This window comes from Muscardinus avellanarius, assembly GCF_963383645.1.
Source record: "Muscardinus avellanarius genome assembly, chromosome: 1".
In the NCBI taxonomy this organism is placed as follows: domain Eukaryota; kingdom Metazoa; phylum Chordata; class Mammalia; order Rodentia; family Gliridae; genus Muscardinus; species Muscardinus avellanarius.
In genome coordinates, this window is record NC_137786.1 from 77,118,099 (window position 1) to 77,130,764 (window position 12,666).

General features: G+C 37.0%; 1 protein-coding gene across 1 annotated transcript in view; it reads left to right on the top strand.

Annotated features, from left to right (window-relative positions):
* The window catches only part of ADGRV1 (adhesion G protein-coupled receptor V1), a gene marked incomplete at both ends in the record, with an annotated part of 566,633 nt that overhangs the window by 368,269 nt on the left and 185,698 nt on the right, over positions 1 to 12,666 (top strand). The window contains one exon of the mRNA XM_080707128.1: positions 4,918 to 5,096. Within this exon, the coding sequence (XP_080563254.1) occupies positions 4,918 to 5,096 (179 nt within the window). The remainder of the gene's footprint in view (positions 1 to 4,917; positions 5,097 to 12,666) is intronic.

Genomic DNA, 12,666 nt, shown 5'->3' on the forward strand with positions numbered 1-12,666 from the left:
TGGTCTTTTCCCTCCCTCCCTCCCTCCCTCCCTCCCTCCCTCCCTCCCTCCCTCCCTCCTTTCTTTCTTTCTTTCTTTCTTTCTTTCTTTCTTTCTTTCTTTCTTTCTTTCTTTCTTTCTTTCTTCCTCTTCTTTTTTGTGTGTGCGGTACTAGGGACTAAACCCAGAGGCATTCTATATTTTAGCTACACCCCAAGCCCTACTTTATTTTTTATTTTAAAACAGGGTTGCACTAGGTTGACTAGGTTGCTAAGTCTTGCTAAATTTTGCTGTCTGTTCTTCAATCCTCCTGTCTCAGCCGCACAAGTACTGGTATTACAGGCATGAACCACCACAAATGGCTAGATGTTGATCTCTAATACTCTTAAATTAGATTACAAGGGAGGAGCCATAATTTCAGGAACAGGAAAATAGTCAAATGGCTATCACCTTTTTTTTTTTACTTAAAGATAACTAGAAGTTTTAATCCCACTGCTTGAGGATAACAATATATCTTTCAATCAAGTTATTTTGGAAGAAGGAAGAAAAACTAAGTTCATTTAAAGAAACATTGAAATTGCAATAAGAAAAATAAGAACCTAGATACCTCTTTGGGCTCAAGAGCTTTTAGTGCAGTCAGAGCCCACAGGGGACCATAAGCATAGCAGAAGGCTTTCTCTGTCCAGTGTTCTGTATCACCACACTTGCTTTCTTTGCTGTGCCCATGGCTACTCACCACTCCAGTCCACTCATTTACTTATTTCAGTTATCCAGCTTGGAGGTAGAAGGTGCCCAGTGATGGATGATTGGCCAAGGCTGGGTCAGGTCTGGCCCCCTGACCAAATCAGTTATGGCCAGGGAGCAGGGTCGTGAAGCACAAGAGCTGCCAAGCCCACTCCCCAGTGTAGTGGGAAATGAGGGCGCTGGGTTTAGAAAAGGGGAGTTTATGAGCTAGGTGTCTATCCCAAGATGTATTCACTTAATATATTAAAATAAAATTCAACTAAGATTTGAAATTAGTCAAAGCAAACCTTATGTGTAGACCACACAATGTTTCTAGAAAAATTAAATGTTTTGTTACGTAGTATTTAGATTCCATAACTTAGAAAACAATGCATAATGAAAAATGTTGCCCATAGAGTATATTTTAGTGGTTAGATTCTGTTAAGAAATAATTTATGTGGTTGTTTTTTTTTTTTCAAATTGACAAGTACTTGTGACAGTTTGGAGCTTGTTTTTTCTTAAGTATTCGAGAATTCAGGAAAGCCCTAGAAGCATTGCATGCATAAATCTAATGAGCTATTAGACTTATCTCAGTCTTATCTGAGCCAATGGTAAAGGTCAGACAGTTGCTGAAAGCCCCAGTGATCCTAACTGCTGGAACCAATGTTTATCACTTTAAAAGCAGACATTTTAAATGTTCCAATCTGTGTCATGATGAATCCATTTAGAAGTCACTAAGTCTGGTGGCAAATGCCTTTAATCCCAGTACTTGGGAGGCTGAGACTGGAGGATTGCAAGTTTGAAGCCAGTCTCAACAACTTAGTGAGGCTTTCAGCAACCTAGGGAGACCCTATTTCCAAATAAAAAATAAGTGATATAAGTAATATAAGCTCAGAGGTAGAATACCTCTGGGTTCAATATTACAAAAAATAAAAAAGGCATTCCCACCAATCTGTACTTTCCTTCCGCATTCTTCCTCCTACTGCACCAAGTTACCATGTTACTTGGACACACACAGATACCCACTTATTGGTCAGCATGTAATATTCTGAAGGTAGATTGGTCAGGGATCTTTACATATTGCAGGACTTTTCATCCTGTCAGAGGCAGTATTGATTATCTCAGAGTCCAATACTTGACACACCCCACTTACTTGGGTCCACATCCCTTTGCTTAATCTAAAAGGAGGGGAAATAAACTTTGGGACCTAATCATTTTTTTATATTTTTAATTTTTTTAACAAATTTTTTATTGAACATAAATAGTATATATTTGAACTATATTTGGTGCCCTCTCCCCCCCACCCCCGTTTTCCCTTCCCCCCTCCCACCAATGGTTGACCAGGTTAACCATGTCATGTTCATAATTTTACGCATGTTCAGATGTAGACCCTCATTAATCAAGATCAGCCTTCCTCCTCTCCTATCTTTCCATTCAAGCTTTGCTGATATTTCCCCTCCATTATCTGGAGTCCCACTGGTATCCTCTGTGTTTCCTAGTTTGGGCATATTAGAGGAAACATATGTACCTTCTCCTTCTGTGCTTGGCTGATCTCACTTAACATAATGTTTTCCAGGGCTTTCCATCTTCTTGCAAATTATATAATTTTGTTCTTCTTTATGGCTGAATAGAATTCCATTGTGTGTATTTCCCAGAGTTTTGCTATCCATTCATCTGTTGATGGAGATCTGGGTTATACAAACAACCCAATCAAGAAATGGGCAAATGAACTAAATAGACACTTCACAAAAGAAGAGATACAAAGGGCCAATAGATACATGAAAAGATGTTCTTCATCACTGGCCATCAGGGAGATGCAAATCAAAACTACACTGAGATTCCATCTAACCCCAGTCAGAGTGGCAAGCATAAAGAAATCAAACAACAACAAATGCTGGCGAGGATGTGGGGAAAGAGGAACTCTTTTACACTGTTGGTAGGAATGCAAACTAGTTCAGCCACTATGGAGATCTGTGTGGAGATTCCTAAGAAAGGTGGGAATAGATCCACCATATGATCCAGCTATAGCACTCCTGGGTATCTTTCCAAAGGGGTTGAATTCAGAGAAATACAGCAACATATGCATACCTATGTTCATAGCAGCACAATATGTAATAGCCAAAATATAGGACCTAATCATTTTTAAAAAGGAGTTAGAACAAATTTACATATGCTGCAATTCAAAACATGCTTTGTAATTATAAATATAAGGAGCGGTACATAAAGATAAGGAGTGCTGACAGAAAATAAAATTCAAAGACAAAAATCTCCGAATAACCAATCATCTTTAGCCTTTCCTACTTTAGCCTAATACTAATCCCTGACGGCTGATTTGGTCCAGATAAAATCTACTTGGCAGCCTCAGTAAACAGCATCGCAGTGCCTTCCCATAAGTGCTCGGCATTCTTACTTCCCACATGGAAGGGCTATGCTTTATCACCGTTCACTTCTGGTCTTGAGCGATTTCTCTTTTGCCATATGCTCATAGGAGACTTAAGGGAGTTCATTTTTTCCAATGGTGAGCACATCCTTGAGTGCTTTGCATGCAATATCTCATGTAATCTTTATAATAATCTTGTACACATAAGGAAACTGAGGCTCTGGAAATGTTATTACTTGCCCAAGACTATATCCACTAATGTAACATATGTATAGCTCCGTGTGTGTATGTATGTGTGTGTGTGTGTAATTCATCTATACTCACATTCTTTCTATCACATTAAATTGAAAAGGATGAATAGGTATGAAATGGAAAACAGGTATGAAATCTGCATATCATAACATTCAGTATTGTTCCTGTACTAGATGTGAATAGGTATAAATGAATAGGTACTAATGAATAGGTGTGGAACCATGGGTATGCATAGCTTGGAATTCAATATAGCTACTGCACTAAATGACAGTTAAATATAAGAACAACTCATGGAGAGAAAGTACTAAGAGACAAAATATACAATTGCCAGGTTTGGCCTTGATACAAGGTAGGTGCAAGTTTGGGAGCCAAAATAACATTTATGGGCCTGTTTCTCCCTTCCATTTACCTGAGCTGTCTTCACATTCCTTTAGTCTCTATGTACTTACTCCTTTAGTATGTTAGTAATAGGAGTTATAGGAAATGATACAGAGCTGGGCGTGGTGGTGCACACTTGTAATCCCAGCATTTGAGAGACTAAGACAGGAGGATCACAGTTTGCAGACAGCCTCAGCTACTTAGTGAGCCCTTTGCCACACAGTGAGACCCTATTTAAAAATAAAAAATAAGGCTGGGGTGTAACTTGAAGATAGAATGCTCCTGGGTTCCATCTACAGTGCCACAAAAAACACATGATTATTAATATAAAATAAATATCACCTTTAATTATTTATTACCCACTTTTTTGGAATCTGAGATTCAGGATAATAAATACCTTCTTTGTGTCTTTTACAGCTATATTCCCAACTGGCTAGACTGGTCTTTGGAAAAGCACTCCAATATTTGCTGAGGGAAGGAGGGAGGGAGGGAGGGAAGGAAGGATGGAGAGAGGGAGGAAGAAAGAGAGAGAGGGAGGGAGGGAGGGAGGGAGAGAGAGAGAAAGAGAGAGAAAGAGAGAGAGAGAGAGATAGAGAGAGAATGAATGAATGAGTACAAGCTAAGAGAGAATATCAGATCACAAAACCTTCCCCATCACAGTTTTTCCTCTGTGCGTGGTCATTTTGTTTCCTATTCTGTTTCTCTCACTGAAAACCAAGCCTAGGGTTGTCTTCATAATAATATTTTCATTCAGAGGAACAGTGTCTGGTCCTGCCATAGGTTAGATCCTCAATAAATAAAAATTGTCAAAAAAAAAAGGTTTGAAAACTTAGGACCATTCACTTCATTAGCATCATCAGAAGTTGTTCACCTGAGAAGTAAACTTAAAGAGTACAGCATGTTTCTTCAAAAACAGATTTATACAACAATCACTGAAGGTTATGGCTGAGATGAAATCAGAGCTAAGGAAGGAAAAATAAATAAACTTAATATTTTACTAAATTTCCAGACTTTTCCAGTGTTTTAAGTTTCTTGAAGGTATTAAAGAATGAATGCATAAACTAAGAAAATACATCAACTGGAGACTATAATTATTAGGTAGACCCTAGGCCTCTATTAGTTGGCGACTCTTAGTGTCTAAGCCAGGTAAGTTTGTGTCCCATGCCGTTAAACCAGAGTCTGTTCATTTTTGTTTCCTCCCTTAGTCTGTGAACTTCTGGTATGTGCTGGTGATGAATGATGAACACACAGAGAGGCGCTATCTGCTGTTTTTCCTCCTGAGTTGGGGACTTCCATCTTTTGTGGTGATTCTCCTCATAGTTATTTTGAGAGGAATCTACAGTCAGAGCATGCCGCAGATCTACGGACTCGTTCACAGCGACCTGTAAGTACACCCGGGCAAGACCTTTGCCTTCTCAGCTCTTTTTGTACCTCGGCAGCTTTCCTAGTAGATGGTGGACGCAGTTGCCTAAGACGTATGACTGAAGGCCCACCAAGAGGACCTTGACATTCTTGGCACACTGTCTGAACTTTATTATTTCTTTAAATAAGAACATACTGCCTCTCAAGGTCTTGTGATAGGTGCAATTTTCCCTGGTGAACTGGTGTATTAAAGAGCTTACCGTAATTTGTACCTCAGCGTAATTTAGTTTGTTAGGTAAGGCAAATACTAGTATCTAGCAAAATCAAGGCATTAGGAAAATTTTGATAATCAGTGGAAAACTTTGGGGTGAACACATTATCCAAGGAGTGTGTGTTCAAGGGGAGTATAGGGTGATAGGTGCTACCATCTCGTAAGATCCTTATATATCAAAGGCAGTATCCAAGTGAATACAGTCTGCAAAGCACATGTGAACTAGATAGTGTCCTTCCTACACAGTCTTATTTATTTATTTATTTATTTATTTTTATTTTTTTGCGGGTCTGGGGATGGAACCCATGGGCATTTGACCTCCGAGTGATACCCCCATCCCTGTTTTTTTATTCTTTATTTTGAAACCGGGTCTCACTGAGTTGCAGAGGGCCTCACTAAGTAGCTGAGGCTGTCCGCGAACCGCGATCCTCTGGTCTCAGCCTCCCGAATGCTGGGATTACAAGCGTGCGCCACCATGCCCGGCTAACAGTCTTATTTAAGTGCCCTAGTAATCTTGAAATTTACACTTTTTTTTGCATTATTAAGGTTAGAACCCAGGAGCATTCTACCTCCAAGCTACACCCCCAGACCCATTTTTTAGTCTTTATTTTGAAACAGGGTCTCACTGAGTTGCAAAGGGCCTCACTAAGTAGTTGAGGCTGTCTGAGAATCTCAATCCTCCAGTCTCAGCCTCCCAAACACTTATATTACAAAAGTTTATACTTTTTAACACACATATACACACATACACATATCTTGTAGTAATGAAGACTGCTCGGCCCCTTTATCGATTCCACATGCAGGGAAAAAAAGCAAACCAAACAGAACCTTTGTAATATTAAAGCTTAACCTGCCACTTTGGTCTAAAATGAAAATAAGATGAAAAGTAAAATCTTAAATAAGAAAGAAGCGCCTATTCACAAACATATGAGGACAATATTACCTAATTATCTCACAGGTGGTTGTGAATATAGGTGAAAAAGGGTAAAGTATTGTATAAGCAAAAGTTATTTCTGTAATACTATTTCTTCTAATCAGTTATATACTTGATAAATACTTGCTGATAACATTTGCAAATGTGTTTCACACATGGACAATCAGACACATACCATGTACCACATTCAGCAAAAGAAGACTAGCTATGTAAAGCACCCTGAAATACACACACATACACACACACACACACACACACACACACACTAAAATGCTCTTTGTAATAATTTTGTTTTTAAATTGATATTTGAAGAGATTTTTATATTGATTACTTTGTAGTGTTATATTTTGTCCTCTTGGCATTCTGAAAACCTATATATACTCCTCTAGAAAGGAATGATAGTGTCTTCTTGAAATCATAATTTTTCACACTTTTTTTATCTCTGTCATTAATTTAGATCTTGCAGTGCCAGGATTAATTATAGGTAATTCATCATCATTCATTAAATATGAAGTAACCAGGCCTTTGCCTGGTATCCAGCAGCTCATTCCTTTCATGAATCCTTAAAAAGACAGGGCTTATTTGAAGACAGTTTTAACATTACATATGTTCTCTGTTGTGTGGATTCACCACTTTTCTTTATCCTTCATCTATTGATGAACTCTTAGGTTGGTTCCATAATTCAACTATTGTGAATTGTACTGCTATAAACATGTGTATGCATGTATCGCTATGGTATTCTGACTTTAATTCTTAAAGAAATATTCTGAAGAGTGATATAGTTAGCTCAGATGGTTCCTTTTCTAGTCTTTTGAGGAACCTCCATAGTGAGTTTCATAGCGGTTGTACCAATGTACAGTCCGACCAAGAGTAAATACGAGTTTCTATTTCCGTATATCTTCACTAGCTTTTATCATTATTATTTGTATTTTTGATGAATGTCATTCTAACTAGAGTTAGATAGAATCTCAATGTAGTTTTTATTTACATTTTACTATTTACTAGTGATGTTGAACAGTTTTTAATATATTTGTTGATCATTTGTATTTATTTTTTCAAGAAGTGTTGATTCAATTCAGTTTTTGTGTTTCTTATCTTGGTGTTAATTTTTTGAGTTCTTTATATATTCTAGATATTAATCTTCTATCAGAGGAATATCTGGTGAAGATTTTTTTTTTTGCGGGTCTGGGGATGGAACCTAGGGGCTTTTGACCTCCAAGCCACACCCCCTGCCCTATTTTTTTTTTATTCTTTATTTTGAAACAGGGTCTCTGAATTGCAAAGGGCCTCACTAAGTAGCTGAGGCTGTCTGCGAACCGCAATCCTCCCGTCTCAACCTCCCAAATGCTGGGATTAAAAATGTGCATCACCACGCCCAGCTGGTGAAAATTTTTTATAGGCTTTCTCTTCAGATTTTCCTTTTACTGCACAGATGCTTTTTAGTTAATGTTTCAATAGAAAATAATAGTGCTAAAAATACTTTATTATTGTTCTCTACAAATGGATTTTATCTACGCTTTCATATCATTCTTATCTAGTATCACGGGTTACTACCATTTTATGCATGATAACATCCTAAAGCTATCTCTCTAGTCTAAAGCCCTTTTCTGAACTTCATATTTATATTATATATTTAGGTGTCTAATAAATATCTTTATCAGAGTGACACAGTGATACACTGATGTCTCATATTTACCATGGGTTAAAACTGGTCCCCTAAAATGCCTTGATCCACATTGTCTTCCAAAAAGTTCACTACCTACCTATGTATGGAGGCTATGAACTTGAAAGTTATTTTCTACTTCTCATAGTTCTATTCTACATCCTACAGTGGAAAATTATTTTCTAGTATAACTCCTAATGTCTTTCTAGTAAGTATTCTTATTTTAATTTTCATCTCTTATTTCATCACCACCTCTTTGGTTTAAACTCTATTATTTTTGGTTTGTTGGACTACCTTCTAACAAATGTTCCCTTCTCTAATTTATAATCTAGTCATTAAGTTCTGAAATGTGGTAATGATCACACCACTCTGCTGCATGTGTATGTATATACATATACACACACACACACATATATATATATATATATATATGTTATATCTGCATATGTGTGTGTGTTTGTGTGTGTGTGTGTGTGTGTGTGTGTGTGTGTGTATTTGGTACTGGGGATGAAACCCATGGGCATTCTACCTCTGAGAGATACTCCAGCCCTAGTTTTTATTCTTTATTTTGAAACAAAGGTTTAACTAAATTGCAGAAGGCCTCACTAAGTAGTTGAGGCTATCCGAGAACCAAGATCCTCCTGTCTCAGCCTCCCAAGTATTGGGATTACAAGCATGTGCCACCATGCCTGATCACACCATAATATATTTAGCAAAAATTATCTAATATACCTGGAGGTTGCTAAATAATGCTAAACCTCTCAACATTTTAAATGCCATATGAGATGTGTCAAATCTTCTAATAAAGAAATTTTCTTATTTGTACATATAAGATCAAATTCGCCTGGATTTTTAAACCTTGATTTAAATTGCTCAACCTGATTTGGAAAAAGGTCCAGAGAGTCCTAAAGTTTAAAATGTACTTTTTTTCTGTAGCATGGGAAACCCGATATAGGCTCATTATTGATTCTTCATCATTGAGCTAGATAATCCTGTGCAGTTATGAGGAATCATATACTGTACTAAAAGTTAATAAGTCTCCTACACTTTTGCTCCACTGAAAAAAAAAAAAAAAGGTAAAAATCAATGAAATCTTCCCCGGAGAGATTGCCATTGGTTGCTAGTGGTGACTGGAGGTAGTTTCCTCTGAGTGGTTTATATTGAGTATCTTTGGAAGTAGTTACCTATTTGGCAGAGGAGGGTGTCTTCATGGCTACTGAAAGTAAAGAAAACCTGAAAGAGACCTTGTCAAACAAAGGAAAGAGAATACAGGAGTGAGTCACAGTCAGGGTGGAAGCAAAAGGAATACGGTCCTGAGGATTGCTTGAAATAGAGAATATGCCATTAATGAGACCCCTTTTATATGAATACTGAAAGAGAACGTGATTGGAAAAGAGTGTCAGAGCCATGCCATAAGAGGCGAGGGCTGTGAGGACATGATTTACCATGATCTCAGTATTCCTACCTCTAAGCAGCAAGAACCCAACATGTGAATTAATGTCAGTCACAGTAAAAATGACATAATAGTTATGATAGGCTGTTTTGTTCTTCCAACATTCTTTGTCAGAATTCTTTGTTTTTCTTTGTTGCTAATTCATGTTCATTAACACTTAAGAAAAATCAACAAATACCTATTGATAATGATTAAGTGAAAAAATCTAAATGAATTCTCTTCTATAAGCTTACAATCTGACTATAAGAAAAATGCCTAAGTTCATAACTTATATTTAAAATTGATTGTTAGTTTTTTAGAAGTTTAATCTAGTAGTCTAGCTTTATGTTTTATTTTAGATGCTTTTAACAAATCTTAATTATAACCTACTCTGATTATTCTGCCCCTGAACTAAAGTACACATTTTAAAAATTGCTCTATCCTCTGAAGACAATGTAATTTTGCTGGCTACATTAGAAGAAATGTTATTAATAGAGAGGACAAATCTCTGTATTCTTAATTTGAACTATGTAGAGGTAATTGTTCTGCATGGTAAATGTGATATCACATGAGAATCTTTATTGTCATTAAATTACTTAAGAAGAAAATCATGAAAGAAACTTATAAATACAGGTAGCCTGTTTACCTATTGTCTGAGCATTGACAAAAGTATCCATACATCTGTGGAAGAGGAAGGCTGTCCAGATCACCTCCTGGATTTGCTCTTCCTTGATAGGTGTGGGGTATAATTGATTGTGGCTGGACATTTGCACACCCATGTACACAATTCATCTGCACATATCAGTAGCAACTTTAAACTAACATTTTCCACCTATTCAGACCCCAAAATAAAGAGATCTTGAAAGCATGTTTTCCTCCAATATCTTAGAATCACAGAATCTAAGGGTCAGAAAATGTCTTTTTTTTTTTTTTTTTGCGGTACTGGGGATGGAATCCAGGGGCATTCTACCTCCGAGCTACACTTCCAGCCCTGTTATTTTTTATCCTTTATTTTGAAGCAGGGTCTCACTGATTTGCAAAGGGCCTCACTAAGTAGCGAAGGCTATCCTTGAACCAGGATTCTCCCATCTCAGCCTCCCCCCAGTGCTGGGATTACAAGCGTGCACCACCACGCCCAGCTGTGTTAGTAAAATTCTAGGCACTTCCTCCAGAGCATATTATCTTTCAAGTTCCTGTTCAAAGATTTGTTAGCTTCTTGAACTTCTTGTTTTACATGTGTTCAGTTTATTTGACTTTTTATGGCTACAGATCACGCAGTTCATTCTGCTAATGCTCACCTTGTTCCCTTATCCCAGTTTACAGTCTTATCTCTCACAGCAACATCCTCAGCTCTTTTGGCCACTCCTTTATCTCTCTGAGAAAAATTCAAACAAGTATCTTGAGTTACATCTCCCTTGGCTTCTCATGGATCCCAGGTCCTCTTGACACTCAAGGTGAAAGCCAGACAAAAAGAGAATGCTATAAGCATCGAATCCGGTCTCCATCAGTCTTTGAGTACCCTCACAGAATTGCTGACAAGTTATTATTCATGTTGGAACTCCTCTCTGACAAAGGACATGTTTCCTCCCAGGATTTCTTTAGGGATCAAAAGCTATCGCACGCACGTGCACACACACACACACACACACACACACACACACACACACACATACACACACAGAGAAATATTTATATTTCTTTGGGGACTTGAAAGCTATTGCGTGTATATATAGTGGTTTATGTTTTTCTTTTTGGTATGTGGTACTGAGGATTGAACCCAGAAGCATTCTACCTCTGAGCTACAGCCCTAGCCCTATTTTTTATTCTTTATTTTGAAACAGGGTCTTACTGAGTTGCAGAGGGCCTCACTAAGTAGCTGAGGCTGGACTCAAACCCAGATCCCCCTGTCTCAGCCTCCCAAGTACTGGGATTACAAGCATGTGCCACCATACCCGGCTTAGCTATTGCTTTTGGATTCTGACTTAATATACGATCTGGGTTCACTCCAAACAAATAAAATAAAGTCATAGTGTCACATAAAAATATTTTGAATGTTTCTCCCATTTATTTTTTCTAAGCTTAATATTTCTGATTTATTCAAATAGCTCCTCATATGACATCTCTTCTCTATTTTGGTTGCTCTCCTTTAAATTTATTCTGTTTAGCAATTATTTTTTACATTTTATTTATTTATTTATTTATTTATTTATTTATTTATTTATTTATTTATTATTTGGTGGTACTGGGGATGGAACCCAGGGGCCTTCTACCTCCGGACTACACTCCCAGACCTATTTTATATTTTATTTGGAAACAGGGTCTCATAAACCAGCTAAGGCTGCCTTCGAACCTGCGTGATCCTCCTGTCTCAGCCTCCCAAGCTTGAGGATTACAAGCGTGTGCCACCACACCCGGCTTTTTAACATTTTATTTTGAGAGAATGTTAAGCTTAAAGAAGAGATGCAAAAATTGTTCAAAGTTTACATACACCCTTCACCCAGGGTGAATACATATTTATTTAACCACAATACAATGATTGAATCCAGGAAATTCACCATGATAAAATACTGTCAACTTGTCAGACCTTGTTTGATTTTCACCATTTTTCCCCCTTATAACCCTTTTCTCTCCTAAAATCTAAAGCAGGGTTTCACATTGCCTTTGGTAGTTGTGTGTTCTTGGTTTCTTCTAATCTGATAATTCCTCTATTTTTTGTCTTTTTTTTTCTATGAATGCAAATTTGGGTTTCTTTAATGTTTTCTTGTGAATAAGTGGAATTTATGCATTTTGAGCAATAATGACAATGTTAAACTACAAGCTTTTTCACATAATTATTTTTAATCCTTGAGTAATGTTTAGGAGTGAAATTGTTGGTTCCTATTGTTTAAGTTTTTCACTTTCAAATTATCTTTATTTTTCAGCACTAATTTTGTGTATAGCTATGGATCTCTAAGTTTATCTTTGAGTTTGTTGAGCTTCTTGAATTTGTAGATTAATGTTTTTCATCAAATTTGAGGTGTTTGGGCCCATTATCTCATGTAGTATTCCTTCTACTCAGTTCTATCTTCTTCTTTTTATAATTTTATTGTTGCATACATTGGCAACCTTAACAATGTTCCACAGGACTATAAGACTTCATTTTTTCTTTCTGTCCTTTAGGCTTGAAAATTTCAATTGGTATATCTTTATATTTGCTGAGTCTTTCTTTTTCCTGCTCAAATCTGCTGTTGAGACTTAGTGTGATCTTTAATTTAATTATACTTTTCAATTCTAGAATTTTCATTTGGTTCTT